The sequence below is a fragment of the Caenorhabditis elegans genome, chromosome II (genome assembly GCF_000002985.6).
Source record: "Caenorhabditis elegans chromosome II".
In the NCBI taxonomy this organism is placed as follows: Eukaryota; Metazoa; Nematoda; class Chromadorea; order Rhabditida; family Rhabditidae; genus Caenorhabditis; species Caenorhabditis elegans.
In genome coordinates this window covers 5,178,875-5,199,740 of record NC_003280.10, presented here as the reverse complement: position 1 = coordinate 5,199,740, position 20,866 = coordinate 5,178,875, and the positions used below count along the sequence as shown (strand labels likewise).

At 35.5% G+C, this 20,866-nt stretch overlaps 3 protein-coding genes and 3 non-coding genes across 9 annotated transcripts; 1 reads left to right on the top strand and 5 right to left on the bottom strand.

Moving 5' to 3' along the window:
• Positions 1–476: 476 nt before the first annotated feature.
• On the bottom strand, positions 477–3,937 carry C34F11.5 (Tyrosine-protein kinase). Its single transcript, NM_062570.2, has 8 exons — positions 3,552–3,937; positions 3,283–3,393; positions 3,054–3,235; positions 2,677–2,950; positions 2,556–2,632; positions 2,279–2,510; positions 1,547–2,080; positions 477–1,498 (listed from the first exon to the last, which is right to left on the bottom strand). Exons 1-8 carry the CDS (start codon positions 3,834–3,836, stop codon positions 509–511), a joined length of 2,685 nt encoding a protein of 894 aa, NP_494971.1. The 5' UTR covers positions 3,837–3,937; the 3' UTR covers positions 477–508.
• A 1,054-nt stretch (positions 3,938–4,991) lies between these two features.
• msp-49 (Major sperm protein 49) lies at positions 4,992–5,375 on the bottom strand (the record flags this gene model as incomplete). The annotated part of the gene is made up of 1 exon (NM_001381414.1): positions 4,992–5,375. The coding sequence occupies one exon, from the start codon at positions 5,373–5,375 to the stop codon at positions 4,992–4,994; it is 384 nt and encodes a 127-aa protein (NP_001367576.1).
• Positions 5,376–11,327: 5,952 nt separating this feature from the next.
• On the bottom strand, positions 11,328–11,459 carry C34F11.13. The gene has a single exon (NR_051043.1). It is a non-coding gene; the product is annotated as an Unclassified non-coding RNA C34F11.13 (non-coding RNA).
• Positions 11,460–12,171: 712 nt separating this feature from the next.
• Positions 12,172–20,712, top strand: crh-2 (CREB homolog crh-2; the record flags this gene model as incomplete). 4 transcript variants are annotated; one of them, NM_170988.8, is made up of 9 exons in its annotated part: positions 12,172–12,271; positions 12,345–12,429; positions 15,141–15,282; positions 15,637–15,784; positions 15,939–16,053; positions 19,122–19,213; positions 19,287–19,433; positions 19,833–19,929; positions 19,984–20,710. In NM_170988.8, 9 exons carry the CDS (start codon positions 12,188–12,190, stop codon positions 20,061–20,063), a joined length of 990 nt encoding a protein of 329 aa, NP_740986.2. The 4 variants fall into 4 exon arrangements, with proteins under 4 accessions (NP_740986.2, NP_740987.4, NP_001293486.1 ...); NM_170989.11 differs by lacking the exons at positions 12,172–12,271; positions 12,345–12,429 and adding an exon at positions 13,665–14,089 and having other exon boundaries at positions 19,984–20,712; NM_001306557.3 differs by lacking the exons at positions 12,172–12,271; positions 12,345–12,429; positions 15,141–15,282 and having other exon boundaries at positions 15,656–15,784; positions 19,984–20,063.
• On the bottom strand, positions 13,467–13,605 carry C34F11.18. Its single transcript, NR_051042.1, has one exon. It is a non-coding gene; the product is annotated as an Unclassified non-coding RNA C34F11.18 (non-coding RNA).
• Positions 17,761–17,967, bottom strand: C27D6.14. Its single transcript, NR_051041.1, has one exon. It is a non-coding gene; the product is annotated as an Unclassified non-coding RNA C27D6.14 (non-coding RNA).
• Positions 20,713–20,866: the final 154 nt, after the last annotated feature.

Below are 20,866 nucleotides of genomic sequence, written 5' to 3'. Positions count from 1 at the left end.
CAATTTATAGCAAATTCCTCTCTTATCTCTGTCCTAGATCTATAGCAAAGAAACGTGGGGTCATTTCACGAAGAAAGTAACAAGGATTAAACTTTATTTTATTCCTAACTTTTTGCTAATTTTTTCCCGTTTCTTGCCAAGCGAAAAAAAATGTATTTTGTTTTAAAAATTTTGTTTTTTGTTTGTTTTGTTTTGTTAAATGAAAAAGTTAGAAAAAGTTAGTCCTTTTCCTTTTTTTGGCTTATAAATGGTTATTTTCTAAGTCTAAAGATACAAAAACTCCACACGTTTTTATTTAAAAATTTATATTTAAAAATGAGGGGAAATAATACACAGGTACCGAACATTTTTCAGAAAAACTCAAACCAAATCCGAGGCCAGCGACAAGACCTATTCGACAAGTTAAAGTCAATTTTTTCAAGAAGTGCAGAGAATGTAAGAAACCGACTAAAACACATTGAAATTGAATGAAAAATTTTTCGACAATAAAATTTATACGAGTAAATAATCAGAGTTTATGCTTCTTGGTCCTCTTGGCCTTCTTCTGATTCATATGACCACGGCGATTGGACTTTTTGGGCTTCGACTTCTTATGGGCTTTTTCCTTACTTTCTTCCTTTCTTCCTTCCTTCTTATCCTTACTTTTCTTCTTCGTCTTCCTGATTTCCTTCTCATTTTCCTTTGCTGCCGCCTCTTCCATCTTTTTCAACATCTGTTGCTTCACCTTCTTTCTCATTTTTTTCTTCAACGTCCGCCTAGCTCTTTTGACCATCAAAAGTTTTCGAACAACTCTCCATTCTCGAAGAATCTGTCCAATCTTTCGATTTCGATGCAATCTATCAATTTTCTGTTTCTTCATTCGACGCCTTTTTTTCAATTCCCTCATACGTTCCTTCTGCTCCATGTTCAATGCTCCTTTTCTCAGCTGGTACTTCTTTTTGCGATATCGGAGGCGATACTTTTGACGCTTTCGACGTCGTTTGGCTCCGCGATATCTCTTCCTCAACTTCTTCTTTAACCGTTTCCGCATAATGAACCGTCTCAATCGTCTCTTTGCTCTCAGTCTCTTTCGTTTCTTTTCTTGCATGGCTTTCTTAGTCTTCTTCGCAGTGGAAGCCTTCCGAACCTTCAACGTGAGCACGATTTCCTTCCTCTTCAGCACCTTCTTTCCATCAACTTTCTTCAGCTTCTTCTTCTTGGCGACGAACTTTGGAATCCTGGGCATCAAGGGTCGAACAAATTTGCCTCGCTTAACTCTTTTTGTCTTCTTTTTAATTCTCACAAGTTTCCCATTTCGCGATGCCTTATGCTTTGACTTCTTGTTAATCAGACGATGTCTCCGAAGACGAAGCCGTGTTCTGCGGGTTGGTGCTTGTTTTCTCCATTTTGCCATGAGAATCCTCGAGTAAATATCCACAAGATATTCATGTTTAGCTCGAATTTTCTTGCGACGCGGAACTTCTCGTTGAGGATACATCAGATAGAAAGCAATCAGAGCCTGAAATAACAATTATTATCTTTAAAAGTATTCATGTTTCAAACCAACCTTAAACTTTCTCTTGTGCTCCCGGCGTTGCTCTCTGTACATCTGCAACTTTATTTGAATCCGACGTCGTTTTCTCTTCCTTATCAGCTTCCTCTTCAACATTTTCAAAACCTCTTGAGCCTTCTTCTTCTTCTTCGTGCTGCTCTTTATTGTCTTGCTCTTCTCCCTTTCTTCCCTCTTCCTTTTAACTTTTCGCACGGCTGGCAACCAATCCATGTTATTCTGGTACAAAATCTCATACTCCGCGTTGGTCAGTGGATGACAATTCGGGATCATATTGACGGTACGCTTCTCCAATGACGGTGGTGGGAATTTGATATTCAACCAGTTGTCGAGCACACTGGTTATCTCTTCAAAGTTCACACGATCCTCATTCACACGTTTGAACACTTTGGTAGAGTAGAACGCATGAATCTCAGAAGAAGCATATTTGGGAAAAACCAGAAGATTGTCTCCGTCTTTGAAGTTTTGTAGTCTTGGTAGGGCTTCCTTCCACTTAAGTTCGTGGTATGGTGGTTGTCCATTTTGGAATACCTGAAAGTTTAACCGATAAAAATTCATATTTATTTTCAAGTCAATATTATATTAAAATTAATATCTTATCAATAGTACTCTTTCATTCGAGGATCAGACCAAAAATGCAATTTTGGCTCAGAAGTCGGCAGAAAATTAGAAAAGATTGAGAAAGACTTTGCTCTTCTAAATTTAAAGAAAGTTTAAATTTGAATATACCTCGACAGAAGTGGCTCCAAACATCCAAACATCGGTTTTCTCGTTGAATTTATTACCGCCAGTTTTTGAAACACTCTCTGGAGGTAGCCATGCTCGGGGCAAGCGTTCTTTACTTGTGTTCACCGCTTGAAGCTTCGATTCGTAATCTGACAAACCAAGATCGGAGACTTTTACAATCCCATGACGGCTGAACAGGACGTTTCTTGCTGCGATATCTCGATGAACAACGTTTCTTAAAAAATAAATTACTAATTAAATTTTATTCGAATTTGCGTACTCTTTGGCCATGAAGCTTAATCCTCTTGCAAGTTGCCACAGGTAGAGAAGTTTCTCCCCGATTGTAGTGTACTTTCCCTGAGAAAAAACTTTATATTGAAATAAAGCACATGGTGGCTTACATATTTTTGAAGATGATCGAGCAAAGGACACGCCATCAACTCGATCAGCAACATCGGAGGCGTTTTGTCAATCGAAATTCCAATAATCTTTGTGATGTAAGGATGTTGTAGTTTTTGCATGAACATTGCCTCTTTCAGAAGTGCTTCTCTGTCCAACAGCAACCGTTCTCCACTACTTGTCAGTTTTTTTATAGCCACTAGACGTCGTCGGTATGCACCAATTGCCACACATCCATACTGACCACTCCCTAGGTTCACCGCGTTCTTCGGGCACCTGAAAATTGAGTTTCATTCAATTACGGATTGGCGGTTTGAACACAGATAATTTTCAAAATTCAACAGAAATGATAATATCCAGAATTCTTTTCAGAACTGACATGATATTGTAGCTTTTGAGAAACCAATCCGGTTGTTTTGCAGCTGTTTTCAACTTCAATCCAGTCATCCCAATGAAGTGTCTGTTGTAGTAAGCGACCAGGTCAACCAATGTCTTGTGTCGAGATGGGTACGAATCCAACTGCCATTTCGATACAACTGGAGAAGCTTGAAATTGTTGGAACTGAAACGAAAGTTGGTTTAATTTATACATTGTTTCTTAAAAATTACCGTTCTAGACTTGTCAGAGACTACGACGACATCGATGACAACTATAGGATTATCTTGGAAGAGCATACTTCGAACGAGAAACTCTCCGTGGCGGCAATCTTTGAGATGTCCCTGGAATTTATTTGGTTGAAAAAAATTAGAACGGTGAAATGAATATTCAAGCCTTTCGAAATATTTCTTGCATGCATGCCTGCCTCACACCGGTTCAGGTGGTATGCATAGTGACTTTATTTCGCCCGAAATTCCGAATACTTCGCTTATAAACTAACCTCAGCTTCAGTCTGTGTTATCATTCCCCAGAACCAATCCTGTCTGAAGTATCTTCTCTTTCTTTCCTTCTTCCTCATCTTTTTCTTCCAATCATTTGGTCGACGTCTCTTCGATGATCCATAGGATGTTTCCAGTGGCTCTGCTCTGATCAGTGTCTTCGTCTTTCGTTTTCTTGCCGCATCCTTCAATGCAATCGTTCTCGGATGGGGATTGTTGCCTTTTGCTTCTTTCTTCTTTCGCGTTTTCTTGTGTTTTTTTCGATCTTCTTTCGAAAATTTTGGCATTTTGTTAATGCAGAAATAGAGAAATAATTTCTCAGAAAATTCTAATGAGGGTGGGATCGGAAAAAGATAACGATCTGACCTTTCAGGAAATAAAACAATTCAAAATTTTGTCACGTAATTTTTTGTTTTTGCAAATTAAAATTTTTTCGGAGTTTTATTGCACGTGTTGTTTACATGGAATTTCAGAATTATTTTTTGGCCACGGGTCAGTTTTTAATCTAGTATATTTTTTTATGAGAAGGCTCAATTTTGAAAAAGTTCTCATAAAAATCGTGTGAGATTCTTGAAATACTGTTTCGAAAAACTTTTGAAAATTGCATGGTGACAATTAATTATAGCAAGAAGATCATGTATTGATAAAAATTCCTGCATTTCCATTTTCCGAACTTTTAAACAGTTCACTGTTTTTAAGAATGCATGTTGTGACGTCACGTTTTCCAAATTTGCCTTTATCTCATCGATCTAAAAATCAACCGTTTTCCTCAATTAATTTTCGATTTTTTTGTTGGCACACTGCCAAAAGCCCTTTTGGAAAAGTCCCGCTCCGAACAGGTATTTCTTCAGATATTGGGCAAAGATTCCACAAATTTTCTCCTTTCCTCGTGCGTTCGAGAATTGCGATAATGGATCGATGGACCGTTTTCAAGAAAAATGTAAGTAATATAACTAATTTTCGGGGTATGTGTATGTGGTGTGGGGTATGTTTGAGCCTAATAGTTTGATACAATTATGACAATTGAAATTTCAAAAATTTTAAAAAGTTTCAAAACGAGTTTTGATGGAACTCGACATCCTGCAGTTTCTAATTTAATAAAAGGTAAAACCACTGGAACGAAAACAACATCTTCTTTGTGCAAAATAAACGATAGACACCATTCTCACTACAATTTCGAAAATATCTCAACTGCATAACTTTCCAAACTCGGAAAATATAAAAGAAGTGAAGAAAATGCACCACAAGAATTTTGAAAGACTTTATTAAAGTTTGGGAAAAGTTCAATTCATTTTCTATGGACGAATCCAAAGTATACTCTCGCTTGTCTTCCGAAAAAAAAACAAGAATATCATAAAATCATAAAATCTGGAAACAAGTAAAACAAAATAAACGAGCTATCAGTGAAACTTTATTGAAGTTTTGGAAAAGTTCAAGAATCCCTATGGGTTGTACTCGATTGGGAGGTTCTTACGGCGGACCATACCATCTCCTTGGAACCATTCCCGACGGAATTGCTTGGCAGCTCCATCCGGGGTGTTGGTCCACTCAACAGTGATACGGTCATTGTTAGTGTCCTCCTGTCCGAATGCAAAGGCATCACAGGAAACTGCCAGAAGTACAGCTTCCTTTGGGTCGAGGACTCCACATGGTGGATCAACTCCAAGTCTCTTCATATTGATGGTCTTGATACCGTATCCAATACGGCGAGCCGAGGAGTTAATCACCTTGATGTGGTAGGTGTGCTTGTCGTCGTACGGGGCATTAAAGACGATCTTCGTACCCGGCTGGGTTTGGATGTCTCCTGGTGGAACAGATTGGGCCATGGCGACTTCTTTGTAGAATGCGAAAACTCACAGTGAAGATTATGGCAAAACCTGCTCATTTTATAGCAAATTCCTCTCTTATCTCTGTCCTGATCTATAGCAAAGAAACGTGGGGTCATTTCACGAAGAAAGTAACCAGGATTAAACTTTATTTTATTCCTAACTTTTTACTCAACTTTACTTTATTTATTTTTTCTTTCTCATGAAATGATAGCTGTTTTTAGTCGAAATATTTTTTTTCAATGTATACAAATATTGCAATCACTTGAAACTTTAGAAATTTCATCCAATATTGCATTTTCAACGCTTTCAAACATTTTTTGCTGGCACGTTGCCAAACGTCCTTTTGTTAACATCGCGCTCCAAACAGGTATTTCTTCAGATATTGGGCAAAGATTCCACAAATTTTCTCCCTTCTTCGTGCGTTCGAGAATCGCGATGACGGATCGATGGCCTGTTTCCATGGAAAAGATTGAAATCTCGAGAAGGAAAATGAGAAGGATACGACATACAACACACTATGAACAATCCTTCGAATAAATTTAATCCTCTTTTTTCTCATTTTGGTAAATTTTGTGCAAGATCTTTTAAGAATAAAGAAACCTCTCTCAATTTTCTCAAATAATTTCCAACCCCACATTTGCATGAACAAAACGGAGCAACTTTCACCAAGATGGCCTAGATACGGTTGCCCATAGCACCATGCTTCTCGCAGAAAAAATTCCCTTTTTCCGTTGCCCTTCTTCTCGATTCCGCCTACTGAATAAAATAGCAAAAACGAGTAAACGACTAGATCTGGCAGTAATCCGTCGGACAAAGTTTTAGTTATGTCTAACTGATTTGTTTAATCGTTTTTCGATTTGGAAAATTGTGAAGAGATTGAGACAAAAAATTTTCGATTTCAAAAATTTTGTTCATCTTCATTTTATCGTTTGAATATACCTTTTATTTATGTACAAGCGTCACTCGAATAACTGAAAATTTTTAAAAAGATTTTCTGCACATTCTTGCCCCAAACTATTTTGGTATCTTCTGGATTTTTTCAGATTTTATTAAATTGTTTGGGATGATCATTTCTCAATTGAATTTTATAATATTGCTTTTTTTTCAATATATTGAATATTTCAAATTTCGGTTTTCCTGACTACTGGAATTTCTAGTGAAGTGTGTACTGTATATCAAATTAACATAACAATTGGCCAAAAAGATCGAAGTCTTTTCAATTGTTCCCATTTTGCAATACTAAAAAATGATAATCAACTAATTTGTATGTGTGATACTTTTTCATCGACTTGTTCCATTAGTTCATTCTTTTATTTGTACGATCTCCCATTTTAACACATCGTTTCTTTTCAGAAGGCAGGATTCCTCAAAGGTAAGTTCAAACAAAGAGTTTAATCGAAGATCGATAAACTAACGAGCGCAAAACTCGATTTTGCAGAGCTTCGAACCATCGAAATAAAAATTATATGACGTTTCCTTCACCAGAAAATGCCCATTTTGCGGGGGTAGTACGCGCCGCTTTTTGTGTTATATTGCATAAAATGAAAAAAGTGAAAAAGAAATAAGTTTCGCTTTGTTATTTGATTTTCTAGTTCTTTTTTCTATTCGTATATAATATTTTTTATACTTGAAAGTGCAAACATTTTGTACTATTATTAAGTTTGTTAGGTTTAAATTAAACACATAATATACGGTATACTAGTCAGAAGCTACTTTATTCATTAACTGTTTTTCTATGTACAATGATTTTGTTGAACAATTTTTGATATTTTTGAAGTGAACCAAGATATAGAGCAATGACAGAAAGTGACTGGTGCAAATTAATAGAAGAAGTACGGTACCAAAGTTGGGGTTGAACATCTTTAAATTGAAATTTGGTTCAGCTTCTAGTTTTAACTTGTAGACAATTTATTCCGTTTATGATTCAAGAAAATGGAGAGTAGTACCTACAAATTACGTTTTTTATGGAACTGCTGATAAATATTTGATCACTGTTTTATATAGTTTTTCAATCATTTGATATTTTTTGGATATTCCGACAAAACTTTTTATATATCCGGTCTATGATTCCTAATACTGCCTGTCAAAATTTGAATTTGAAAGGCTGACGCCTCAATTTCTAGTTTGATTATTGAAAAACTTTTCTCGTACCAAATTTTATTTTCTAAACAACTTTTTCGTCTCGCCAAAAATTTTGTTCGTGATTTTTCGATTCAAACATCGGCACCTTTGGCTTTTTATTTTGCCTGGTAAAACAGTCAGGAGTTTATAAATGAGCTGATAAGAGAATATTTAAAAAAAAGGGAAAAAAAGGTTTCGAACTATGAAAGTAACATAATCAAGTGCAACACATCATATTTAAATTGTAATACATGCAAGTAGAGCATCACTTCATAATCACTGATAACACTGGCCGCGCCCAATCGGCCTACATTTCAGCCCTTTTATTTCCCATATTTGCACTCGATGAGACGTTCGGTTTCATCATTTCTTTTATCATTTCTTCCTCTTTCTTTCTCTATTTCTATATTCTCTAAAATAAATTTTTTGTTTGAAAACCCTTTTTTGGAATAGTTGATGATCTTTCCCCATTTTTATTCAGATCCAATATTGGGGAAAAAAGTGAAAAAGCATGGTCAATTGACTAGGTGAAAGACGACAAAAAGCTGTATACATTGTTCGATTTTTTTCAATGTCTTCGTGTGAATTTTTAGTGTTTAATGGCCACAGTTTTTTTTTTCAAAGACGAGCCCATTCGTAACTATAAGACTTTCCAAAATTTCAAATATTACTTATAATATTTAAAATTGTTGGGTAGTTTTTCTTAAAACAATCGATTTTCCAAAAGTAAAGAGGTTCGGCGTTCTCTAGAATTTGAAATTTTTTGCAATTTTAAAATTTTGGTAAGTAAAAATGTTAAACGTTTCAAATTTTATTGAAATTTGAAGTAATGTTGTAAAAAAATCTGTAATAAATGCTCAAAATTAGTGAAAACAAAAAATTTATTTTCTTTTCGGTCGGCTCAATAATGATTTATTTTTAGAAAACTTGTACTACTCTACCTTTTTAGTCTAGCTGTTTTAGAAGTTCTAAGACGTTTCAAGTAATAAATTCAATTTTTCAAATCTTTTTGAGCTATCCTGGCGTCTGTCTAGTAGTTTTTTTTTAAATTTTGTATTGATCTCAAAAATGTCGTATTTTTCCCCAGACAGCTTTCATGAAACTTCATTTTTGCTCACGATCTTTATGTTGTTTCTCTGAGGTATATTGAATATATTTTCTTTTTGGGGCGTTTAACAGTCTGAATATTATACTAATGTCCATATCAATAGACGATCTTTTGACGTTTCTTTGTATTTGTACCGCTAGATATCTTTGAGAGCTAAGACTAGAAACAAATCGTGTATGGTAAAAGACATGTTCATAACTATGTACCTACGCCTACCTGCTACCTGCCTTCATTCATTTATGCATCTTGGCACTAACTCATAAGATAATAACCGTACTTTTGTAGTAGGCAACAAGGCATGCAGGTAAAACTTTTTAAAAACTCTTAGAAATTCCAGCCTAAATATTTCCGCTTAATTAGCCATCCCGGATATATTTCTTCATGTTGCTTCTTCTCCTTCATTTTCTCCTCCTCATTCTCAAAAATGTTGTTTTGTGTCCCCTATTCGTTCGCCTCCTTTTCTCTTTTCGGGGTGCATATCTATTTTGTCATCTAAATCGGCATCTCGTTGGTAGGTCACTCACAAAACCCAATTCCAAGTTTCCCTCAATTTGGATACTTACATATGGCTTAGGTTACAGTCATTTTTTTAAAGAGTATATTCTCTGGGTTATTAATGTTTAGAACACCAACTCCTAGACTTTTGTTATAAACATTTTAGTGAAGAAAATGGACTTCCCCTCCTGCTCCAACCCCGGAAGAATAATCAAAACATTAATGTCCTCCTCTCTCTTTTTTTTTTGTTTATTTTATAAGTGTCACAGACCATTTACTATTCTTCTTGGACACTGCTTACTCAACTTTTTACCAAAGTTTTTTTGAATTGTTTCGAATATTTCCAATAGGCAATTCATAACAAAAAAAAACAAAAATTATTGATCAAATTTGAGAAAATTCAATTTTGGAATCTATTTAGAAAAAACACCAATTGCGTATTATTTCTCTGGAAGTCTAACCAGAAAATTAAAGACAACATTGCTTCTTTTGAATACTTTTTGTTCTAGCTTCTATGAATTTTCTACAATTCTGTACATTCCCCCCCCTCCCCTACTTTAACTAAAATCAGAATTTGAAACTGAATTTTTAAAAATAACTTTCCAACTTTCAAATTAGATTTGTCAGTGCAAATACGGTATACTGAACACCGAGCATAGCCACTATGAGTGCGTTTTGAGCAAAAAAAGCTTTGTTCCTAAAAATTTAGATTTTTTGGTCACTGTCATTTATATTTACAAAAGTTGGGCCGTCCTTTTTTTGCGATAAATTGTGTACGTACATCTACTTCTTCACTCAACCAGTAACCTTCCTTCAGACATGGAAATAACAAAACCGTTCGTCTTCATTTCCATAATTGTTCCCACTTTCTCCTTACCAGTAACAAATCCTTTTTCTAACCCACAGAGTTCTAATTACTTTTCTTTAACGATGAAAAAATACCGAAAAAAACTGTCGGTTCTCATTAATTAGTGAGGAGATAGATATTCCTCAAAAAGTTTCCCGAGGGTCATTTTCGGGTAAAGGACATTTTTGATCTAATCTCACTCCCAGTCACTTTTTCCATTTGGCGCGATGACCGACATTCTCATTGCCAGTCCGAACTTTTTTTGCAATTAAATCTGAAGCTTGAAGCTGAAGCTCACCGAGTTTGACCTTTCGATTGCTTTATGTTCGAGTTGCTGCAAAATTGACAGTCTTTGTGCAGCTGGGATCGTTTCCTGTTCGAGTTCTCCTCTCATCGACCTCTCCTTTTCACTATCTTTCTACGCTTTCTGCAAAAAACAAAATACACAGAAAAAAGTGTGAGGATACAAGGACGAGACAGGCAGCTGCCTTTTTTAGTTTTGCAGCTGTTGCTGGAAAACGTTGAGCCATTCAAACGGACGATTTCGATTCGATTTTGTATACTTTTACGGAACTATTTTCTTTAGTAGGTCTTTGAATTTATGTTGTACGATGATGGTCGTAATTTTGCAATTTTCTCGAAGACGAACAATTTTATTCGGATGGGTCTCACCCCGAAAAACTTTTATGATATTTAGAATTTTTTGCTTTCGCTTAAATTTTGGACTCTCGATTCTTTTTTTGAATTTTTGTTGTTTCTATTTTGCAAGAAAAATATTTTTTTAAAATAATTTTCTTACGAAATTCCAAATTAAGGGAAAAATGAGCACTGAAAGTACTGAAAAGTGATACCATAATTTTTTTCGTAACGAGACCCATTCGAACAAATCTATGTGCCTTTGAGTATTTAACTACCGAAAGTGACATGGCAGGAAGAATAATTATGAAAAAACCGATGCAAAAAAAGTGGCAAGATATAGGACTTATCGAATTGTTTTATTTTAATTTATTTTTTATGTCCTAGAATTTTTCAGTAGTATTTGTTTCTTTTGATTGCTGAAAATTTTTTGCACTTTTTTTCAAAAAATCAGTCAGTTCTAACTGATAAGAACGAAAATTCAATTACGAGATATTCTTTCAGAGAATAAACGGTTAACTTGAACTTTATATAAATCTGACTTAACTATAACCTATTTATTATTCAGATTTGAAATACTCGACGTTAAAGTTGACGTTTCATACGCAGTGCAATCACCCAAATATCGAAAACATATAGAACTTATTTCGTCCATTCGTTCTTCTTCTTCTTCTTCTATTCGATATCAATGAATAGAGCACACGTATGTACAATACTATTGTATTCATATTACAAACAGTCCCCTTTTCTGTCTTTTTCTCTTCTCCGGAAAGATGCCGTCCTCCATGACCTATTTGTTTAGCTGCAAAACAAAACGAGAAGAGCACTGTCACAAATTGAAAAGCATACGCACGGCTACTTTAGGGAATTTCAGATAATTTTAAAATTAATTTTTTTAATTTAAATAACAATTTTAAACATCGAAAACGAGCCTAGAATTTTATTTAAATGGCAGTTTTGAAGCGAATACAGTAATCCTAATTCAAATTTAAAATTGCAAGTCCGCTGGAGCGCATTTGCATTATTTTAGTCTCCTAAAACTTTGCTCGTTTTCAACTGTCTTCACAGATTTTATCATCATTTTCTCACTTTTAAAACACAAAAACTCAGAAAAACTGTTGTATTTTTTGATATTTCAATTTGAAAAAAATCAATGTTTTCAATTTTCCTACTTTTTGTTACTTTTATGTTGCTTCCTTGATCGGGATTTTGTTTTTATCCGATTTGCTCCCAATTTTCCATTCAAATTTATTCTTTGTGTCCTCACGTATACTTTTCGCTTCTTAAAATCAATTTTTAAAAGAAAGTTTATTTTCCTAATCTGCTTACAAGCTTGATATTGTAAAAAATTTAAGATTTTTTGAGAAAAATTAATATTTTCGAAAGTGTTTTTCTTGTAAATAATTTATTATAAAATTAAATTCCCTTTTGTCACAATTTTCGGTCAAAATTCTTTGAAAAATCCGCACCACCGATATTGACACACCCGAAACGTTATGAGCCGTCCGTTAGCTTAGCTGTGATCATGAGCACCGTCCGTTTTCCGAAAAAGGATTATCGATTCAATAATATATTGAAATTTGCAGTCTGGAAGCGATGATGATGGACGACGACTGGGCGACGAGTGGAGTTCTCGAAAAAGATGTATTTATTTCATCTGTTCATGATGAGAAGGACACTCTTGATGTGAGTATCAACGTTTTCAAAAATTATTTTATTTTTAAATTCAAGTTTCTAATTTAAATCAGCTTTATTTCAGATATTAAAGCTCTTCGACAATGATATCGATGGATTCTCCGACGACAATTTCCGAATTAAAATGGAACCGAACGATGAAACTTCTGGTAAGACCTCTTTCTTTAAATATGCCCTTTCCAAACATTCAAAGAATTTTCTTCTGATTTATGGTCACATTTTGAAAAGTTATCTTTCAACTAATTTTGAAATATTACTGATAACTCAGTGCTTTTAACATTTATAACATCAAGCTACAGTCAAGTTGAGTTCCGTTTTTCGGAAGTTTCAAAATCAAGGCTTACAGAGAATGAAATTAAAAATGGAACTGAAACGCAAATAAACACGCATTAATCTTTGCACTTGGGAAGAAGAAAGGCTGGGAGATAAAACAGCAATTTCACTCTCCGTACTAGCGTTTTTCGTAACAATGTCTCTTGGTGCTGATGTTGATATAAAGTGATAACGTCATCGGTCACTGGAAAATAAAAACGGCAGCAAAAAAAGGAGCACGAGCGAAGAAAGGACAGTGATCTGATGAAAGTGTGATATCGTTGATGAGCATCAAAAATCAAAATGGTGTGAAACTAAACTTGACCAAAATTTTTAATCAAAAAATTGTGTCAAAATCTAAAGAAATACTTGATTTATCTGGAAATAACATTATTTTCAGCTAAAAAATCTAGCTTTGTTTTTTTGACAATCGGCAACTTTCAGGCCGTTTGTGTGCCTTATCAGATAATTCAGCTAGAGTAAATGTTATTTTCAGATAAATCAAGTGATTTTCTAGACTTTGACAACAGTGTTCAATGAAGAATGTTGGAACAACATGGTGCAACAGGCCATTTTGTAGAGTCGAACATAAAATCCCTACCAGCCGACTGGCTACAATCATCTCATTTGAAGCCTTTTATTAGGTTTCCGATGTCATATTCCTTATTTCCCAGTCCACAACAGTTGAATACGTGAGCTAATCATAGTCACATATCAAACATCAACAGCGTATATTCATGATTTCAATCCATAATCGTCAACGACAACATCTCGTTATCAGCTCTTCGACCGTTTTACGACCGCCATCAAATATCGATTAAGTACCTTTTCAGTGTCATGTTATTATTATATGTGACCAAAAAGGTGTGACTTTAATTGAGAAATTCATATCGCCATGTTTGTTTACTTAAATCTGCATCACTTTTTAGAATAATAATTAAATAAGAATTCAGCAAAAGTGACTAACATGTGTGCTCTCCCCTTTGGAGCACTGTGTTAAACTGTTATCAGTTTTTCTCTCCGAAACTTGTGCTCTATTCTACTGGCTTCTCATGCACTCTCTGACTATCTCGTTTATCAAATTAGCGTCCCCCCATCTTTGTATCTTTCTCCCCTTGTTGAGTTGCTGCCGCCTGCCCCACCTGTCAGTGGGGAGGAAAAAGAAACAAGAATAAGAACAGTATCACATTATTCTGGCTCTAACTTTTCCCTCACATCTCCGTCAGATTACTGTAAATATTGTACCACCAACAACTGTAACTATGAACTCTTCGTCATCTCGTTCATCAATGTCAATGCCAATGCCAATGGATATGCCACAGATGCATATGGGAATGAACAATAACTGTGAAATGAACCAAATGATGCATCCGATCCCAAATTTCCCTATGAAATGGGAACCATGTACTCCACCTGACGAAAAGCCTCATCCTTCTATGCTATTTCCTCCACTATCTGGAATTTTCAATCAGTCACGTCACAGTAGCACTGGGGAAGGTAGGCCACATTTTAACTCTCCGATTTCCCAACTTATTCATGAAGCTAAATTCCTAATAATTAGAATATTGAAAAATATTTTTTAATTCCTAATTTTCTCACTTCCTTCATCATTTTTTTACTTCCATTTTTTTCTTTTAATGATGACTTGAGAGTGTTATCAGTGAACCATCAGCTCAAAAGTTCACATTTTAACCGAATCACTTTAGAATCATCTCTCTTTCTTTTTCAGTGTTTATGATGAAATTGAAACTTTATCATTTAAAGATTATACTTTTATTATGCTTTAAAGTTGCCTTTGGAAGAGCATGTGCACAAAACACGATAACTGTGACTTGCTACTGACTATTCCCGTACATTGGAATTATCACGCACTGTTTTACTGATAAGCTTTGGAAAGTTGCTACAACTTTTTGTCGTTCCTCTGCCACATGTTCCACTGATGACGTACTGGTCTCTCGGAGAAATTACCTAATCCTACCTTGTCGCTGAACGTATATTGGCCTGAAATTTGTAGTACAGTTGCCACTTTGTCATCCAATTAAGTATGGCGTTTCCCGGAACCAAGAGGAATAATCGTCATGAAGAAAAGAGTGTCTCGTGTTGCAGGTCATTGACGTAAATGCACAATTTATGACCCAGTATATTTCGTCTCTCTATCTTTCTTCTCGAAACATTTGTTTACTTATCAAAAAAAGGGTTGGATGTAAGAGCTAGGAAGTTATCACAAAAAGTGAAAGGTAGCATGTAAAACAACTCTTAAATGTTTCAAAAGTGGAACAAAGAGTGATAGGAGATGAAAGAAAAGAACACGGTTAATTAGGAGGGTTCAAGACAGAGAAAAACCATTAAAATTAAAGAAAGGACAAGGTTTTTTTCGCTGATAACAAAACGAGTCAGGAGCCAACCCGGCGAGGTTGAAGTTTTTCATATTGGTGGCGAATTTGCTTTGAAATATGAAAAAAAAATTAGAAAATGGAACAAGAGGTTTTATAATTTCAGATCCTGGAAACTCCAATACTTGATCTTTTTTAAATTTATATTATTTCAGACTATCACGGATCATCATCGGGAAGCCCATCGTCGTCACTTTCATCGCCGAACGAATTCAAGGATGAGCCTCTCGGACTCGATGTTCATTTTGGAAATTCACTTTTCAATGCTCCGTTCAGTCCGTCGGCCACATCGTCGCAGTGAGTTTTGGAGCAAAAAGTTGAAAACTATCGGCGTGAAAAAAAGAAAAAAAAACGTAAAAACTCGAAACTAGGTCAGTGGGTCACAGAGACCTCCCAATTTGAAGACCTCCCATTTCTCGGTGTTCCATCCACGTGGAAGCATGTGGCTATACGTTTTTTTTTTCATTTTTAAAAAATCAATTTTCTATGTCAATTAATTAAAAATTTTGCAATTATCTTCTTGGAATTGACAATAACTTTGTTGAAAAATCGTTTTTTTTTTTTGCAAAAATTGAATTTCTCTCAGAATTTTAAATTATAATTTACTTTAACTACATTGAGACAGACTAATCGTTCGTAAGTATATTTCAGCAGCCCGTCGTCTTACGGAATGATGCACGGAAGTCACTCAATGGCTTCGCATCAGCTCCACCAACAACAACTGTCTCCTTTACCATCCGTGGCTCATTTCTCCCATAGTCACCATCTTCAGCATCATGTGGTTCAGCATCCATCTCAGGTGAGATCAGATTCAGCGAAATGATTTTAAATTTGACAAAAAACTATTTGTAAAATATTTTATTTAATTTTATAAAATTAATTTATTTTCAATTTAAATGATTTATACATACATACATTAAATTTAGAAACATTTTTGAAAATTCTTTTTTCAGGCTTCACTGCAAATGAACATGAACCAAATATTCTCCGGTCCCAGTCACCAATACGCTTCTTCAAGTGTCCCGCACACTTTCCTCTTCAAGGATTCAACAATTTATGAAGGAATGGGTACGTCATTTGAATATTCAAAAAACAAACCAAAAACTTCAATTAAAATTCGTATTTTTGAGCTTAAATTGCTTTCACATAGGTTCGAGCTAGATTTTTGAAGCTGAAGCTTTCCGTGCGCACAGATTTTTATAGACTTTTATCGTCTGAAATTTTACTTCCCAAAAATAACTCCCCACCTCAATGAACCTGGATTAATGTACTTCCTCGTCTCTAGAATAAGCCAATTATTTAGTTCATTATCCCCGTCACGATCAGATGACGTCAAAGTTGTCCTTCTTCACACTTGATCCTGTTTGCCACGTCATAATTTTCTATGTCTCTAGCCAGCAGTTTTTATTCATTTGAGAGAAACACATGCAATGTGACTAGTGAAAAACTCGTTTAAATTATACTTTTGAAAATTCCACGTCATAAGATTTTCAAAAACATTGAGGTTCTCCTACCAGATGAGTGTCAAGTGACATGACATAGAATTAGATGTACTTTTTGTAGAATTTAAGATTTTTCTAATGGGTTATTGTCTTCCAGCTTTATATTTAAAAAATTAAATGCCAAATTTAAAATTGGTTTTATTTTATGACTGATGCTTCGGGCAGTGTCTTTTGGCCGTTGCCTCGGAACGAGAATTGTGGACGTTTCTCCGATACGCAAGGAAAATAAAAATAAGAAGTGCCACGTCACTCGCCCATTGTCTGCGCTCTCTGAGAGAAGCATACTGTTTGTTGCAAGACTTTGGACGACGTGCCATTGCATTCTTCGTTTTATTTTTCAAGTCATGGCCAATCGGAAGGAGCACCTTGTGTGTCAGTTCCCATTTTCGCACGCCACGTCATTTCGCTTCTGCATAGTTGCATCTATGTTTAGTTACGACTGTGTGAAACACCAAAAATAAAAGAAGATACGAGAGAAAGTTTGCTGGTCTGCCACGTCAGTATGTGTGTGTGTGTGTGCAGGAAAATCTCGAAAGTGTGTCAGTCTGAAAACGAGATGTCCATGCGCCACACACATGCACACAAACTCACTCAAGAAGTGCTGATGCTTTGCGTTTTGCCACGTCATGTGACACGCGTCTGTCCCTTATCTATTCTCTATTTCTCTTACATCTGCATCGTCTCTGACACACTCCTGACTGCATTCTGCTGCTTACACCCTAGTCATAGACTCCTTTCGTCCTCTTCTCCTCGTCCACTTCTATCACCATCACCACTTCATCGACGTCGTTTTTTCCTTAAATCGACCCAATATTGTTGTTTTTTTTTCAACCACTTTTCCACGTCATTGGTTGATGGTAGTGATGCTGTAACAATTATTTTTTGAGTTTGCCACTTTCTGATTTTTACTAGGTTTGGGTTACTGTAGTTGATAGTTTCATGTTTTCTTAGCGTTTTTCTTAGACTCAATTTTGCAGCATAAGTTTTTAAAACAACAAATAAATGTTTGTCTCTATTTAAGGAACATAGATCTCTTAATAATCTAGATTAAAAATATAATTTTTTGTGGCGTGGCTATTCATCACACCTAGAAATTCTTTACCCCACGAGGGCACTCAAATTCCCACTTTATTATCGCATCACTTTATTTTTCTGCAAACAATAGGAAAATAGTGGTAGTAGAGAAGTTTGGCAATATACCTAGAAAGAGTAAATATTATGACGTGGCAGATGAGATGTGACAAAAAATTGTTCTACCCGTTTTCGTTCCGATTTTTTTGTGAACGTCATCGAGTTTCTACATGAGCTCCTATTTTTACCAGTCCGTGACCAACGGCTTCCGTCGCCGCGTCGTTTCCCAGAGCCATTGGGTACCCTAATGGCCAACGGGGGAAAAAATAGGGAAATAGCCACGAGAGAATGTGAAAGCAAGAAAGAGAGACACGTCCGTCTCTTTTCTATACTCTGACTTCTCTGACGTGGCAAAGTGTGTATATACGGAAAGAGACCGCTCTCGGGGTCTCTTCCTTTTCCATTTTCACTACGCGTGACGTGTCGGCGTCTCCGAGGTTATCGCGTGTCCAAAGCCCATCTCTATGCCTCTAATCGGTCGGTCCCCTCATCTGCCACGTTGCGAACTCTGCGTTTCTTTGTCTTTGACACTATTTCGCTGAGGGTCGTCGATCGAAAACCCTCTTCTCTCCTCTTCTTGCCCCCTATGTCCTCTAGATTCATTTACCCTTGGGGCCTTTTTAGTTCGTATTCTTATTTGCCACGTCATGTCATAATATTCATCATAATGAGTGGATTCTTTACAGTCCGACCAGTGCCTATTTTCCATAAATCTACTTTTTGACACATACAACACGATTTCTGAAAGTTGAATAAACAATTGTTTTGATACGGCTCAGGATGTATTTCGTTGTGGGAATCATACATTTTTAGTGGTAAATGTAGGTTCCGGACAAGTTGAGTACTTTTTTGAGTTCCAAGTCTCTTTCTCACTCTCTTTCACACCTTTTCTCCTGTCATTCCAGTTCATTTGTGGTGTCTGGCACCTCCAGCACCTGTTTCGTCCCTTCTGTCGTTTTCTTATTGATCATCTTAGCATCCTACCTTGTTTCTATCTAATTTTCTGAACATACTGAAATTCGTGTTACTGTAGAAAACCCAAAAAAGACGATGGCGACACGTTGTACCGCCAACGTCTTTATCAAAGACGAAATCAAAGAGGAGCAACTCGAAGATCATGGAATCGAAATGGACCTGTCAGCCCTTCTGAACTCTCGTGCTGGAACGAATTCACACGATTCGAGTCCTGACGAAGAAGAACACGACATGACAATTCATAGTGAAATGTTTTTAGCGGCAGCCTCAGCTGACGGATTGGACGGATCAGAAGGAAGTCAAGAAGTGATGGATGTTGATGACCTCTTATTGCGTACGTGAATATATGTTTCAAAAAACTAGCTCGAACCAATGTGAAAGTCAAAAAAAAACTGCAAGAAAAAACAAAAGTTCACATAAAACTGTGTGATTTTGTGCGTTTGTTTACTGTATTTATTAAACATCGAAAACACATTTTGTATTTAGAATTGATTTTTTTAAATAAAAAAAAATGCTATTTTTCTTCAGGTGGCATGGGTTTGGCGGCCGCTCAGCAGCAGTTGAAAGCGAGAAACAAGATGCACGAAATGGCTATTCGACAACATCTAATCACTGATCAGGTAAGTAAACTTTTTTTTTAAATTTTTAACTCTGATCTATAATTTTTCTAAAAGTAATAATGAAACATTTCAGAATATAACTGCCAATGGAGACTTGGTGTTGTCAGCAGAAGAGCGACGAACTCTTGTTCAAGAAGGCTATTCAATTCCACAGAAATACCCACTGACAAAAAGTGAAGAGGAATCCTTGAAGATTGTTCGTCGTAAAATCAAGAACAAGGTGAGTTTTTAAAATTTTCTAAAAAAAAGCAATTTGACATGCAAAATATCTCGTAGTGAAAACTACAGTAACTTTTTAAATAGCTACTGTAGCGCTGGTTTCAATTTACGGACTCAATTTTCGAAACGAATTTATTTTCGAATTGTGACAGCGATATTCAATTTTATTTTTCTGTGTTAAAAAATTTTATTGATTGATAAATGTTTTTCGTAAATCGACACCAGCGCTACAGTAGTCATTTAAAAAGTTACTGTAGTTTTCACTACGAGATATTTTGCGAGTCAAATACCTCGCGCAATACGCATTCCCATGATTTAGTGTTCCCGTAATAAAATAAACAGTTTCAAACTTTTCAAACTTTTAATATTTATATATAATCTTAAAAATTTCAAATTTCAGCTTTCTGCACAAGAATCTCGCCGAAAAAGAAAGGAGTACATTGATGCCCTTGAGGGTCGATTGCACTGTTTTAGTGAGGAGAACAAATCCCTTAAAAGTAAGTAATAAATATAGATTAAAATTTCCATAATTTAATTATCATAATTTTCAGAGCAAGTTCACCAATTGGAAGCATCAAATCGTGATCTTCAGCAGAAGCTGCATCAATACGAAAGTAAAGAAAAAATGTAGTTTCTCCCAATGTCCCTCATATTTTTATCTCGCTCCATTCTCTTCAAAAACACGAGTATTTTCTCCCATTCCCTTGATATTGCACCCCTTTAATAAGTCCAGTGAATTAGATAATTTTTATATACAATTTTTTCAAACGTTAATCGTATGTTATCAGGGAATGCAGTATAATTGCCACGCAAAAAATTGTTTTTCTACGATCAATAGGTAAACCATTTTCTCCCTAGGGTAAACCATTTTCTCCCCCTTTCGTGTATTTTCTGTGATATTTCATTGTGTCCTCCGCCTCTCCCTCAAAAGGCCTTCAGTTTTGAATTGTTCCAGTTTTAACCGCTTTTCATCACTCATGTTACATTGAATGATTCTTGTAACATCTCCTTTTTCTGTAAATCATAGCCTGGGTATTAATTATAAGAGTAGAACATGATTTCTTCAAAAGAAAACATTTTCACTCAATTTTCCAACTGATCGGTTTCTATTAATTTCTTCTTGTTGATTTTACTCTTTCTTGGGACACTGATTCTACCTCCTTGCATAATTACCCATCTATATGCTTCCTTTTTATGTAATTTTCATGAAAATACAACCACCCACTCCATCACATTCTGCTCCCTCAAATGTTATAGATATAAATTATTGATTTTAAATTTTTTTTCTGAGGTTTCTTGTACATTCCAGAAATTTACAGAGAGCAATGTATTTCATTAAACACGACTAGAGAAATTAAACTAAAACTACGAGCTGATTATGAACAGTTAAAACCTAGGAACAGGAATGGTTATAAGTTGTCTTTTAAAAACTCG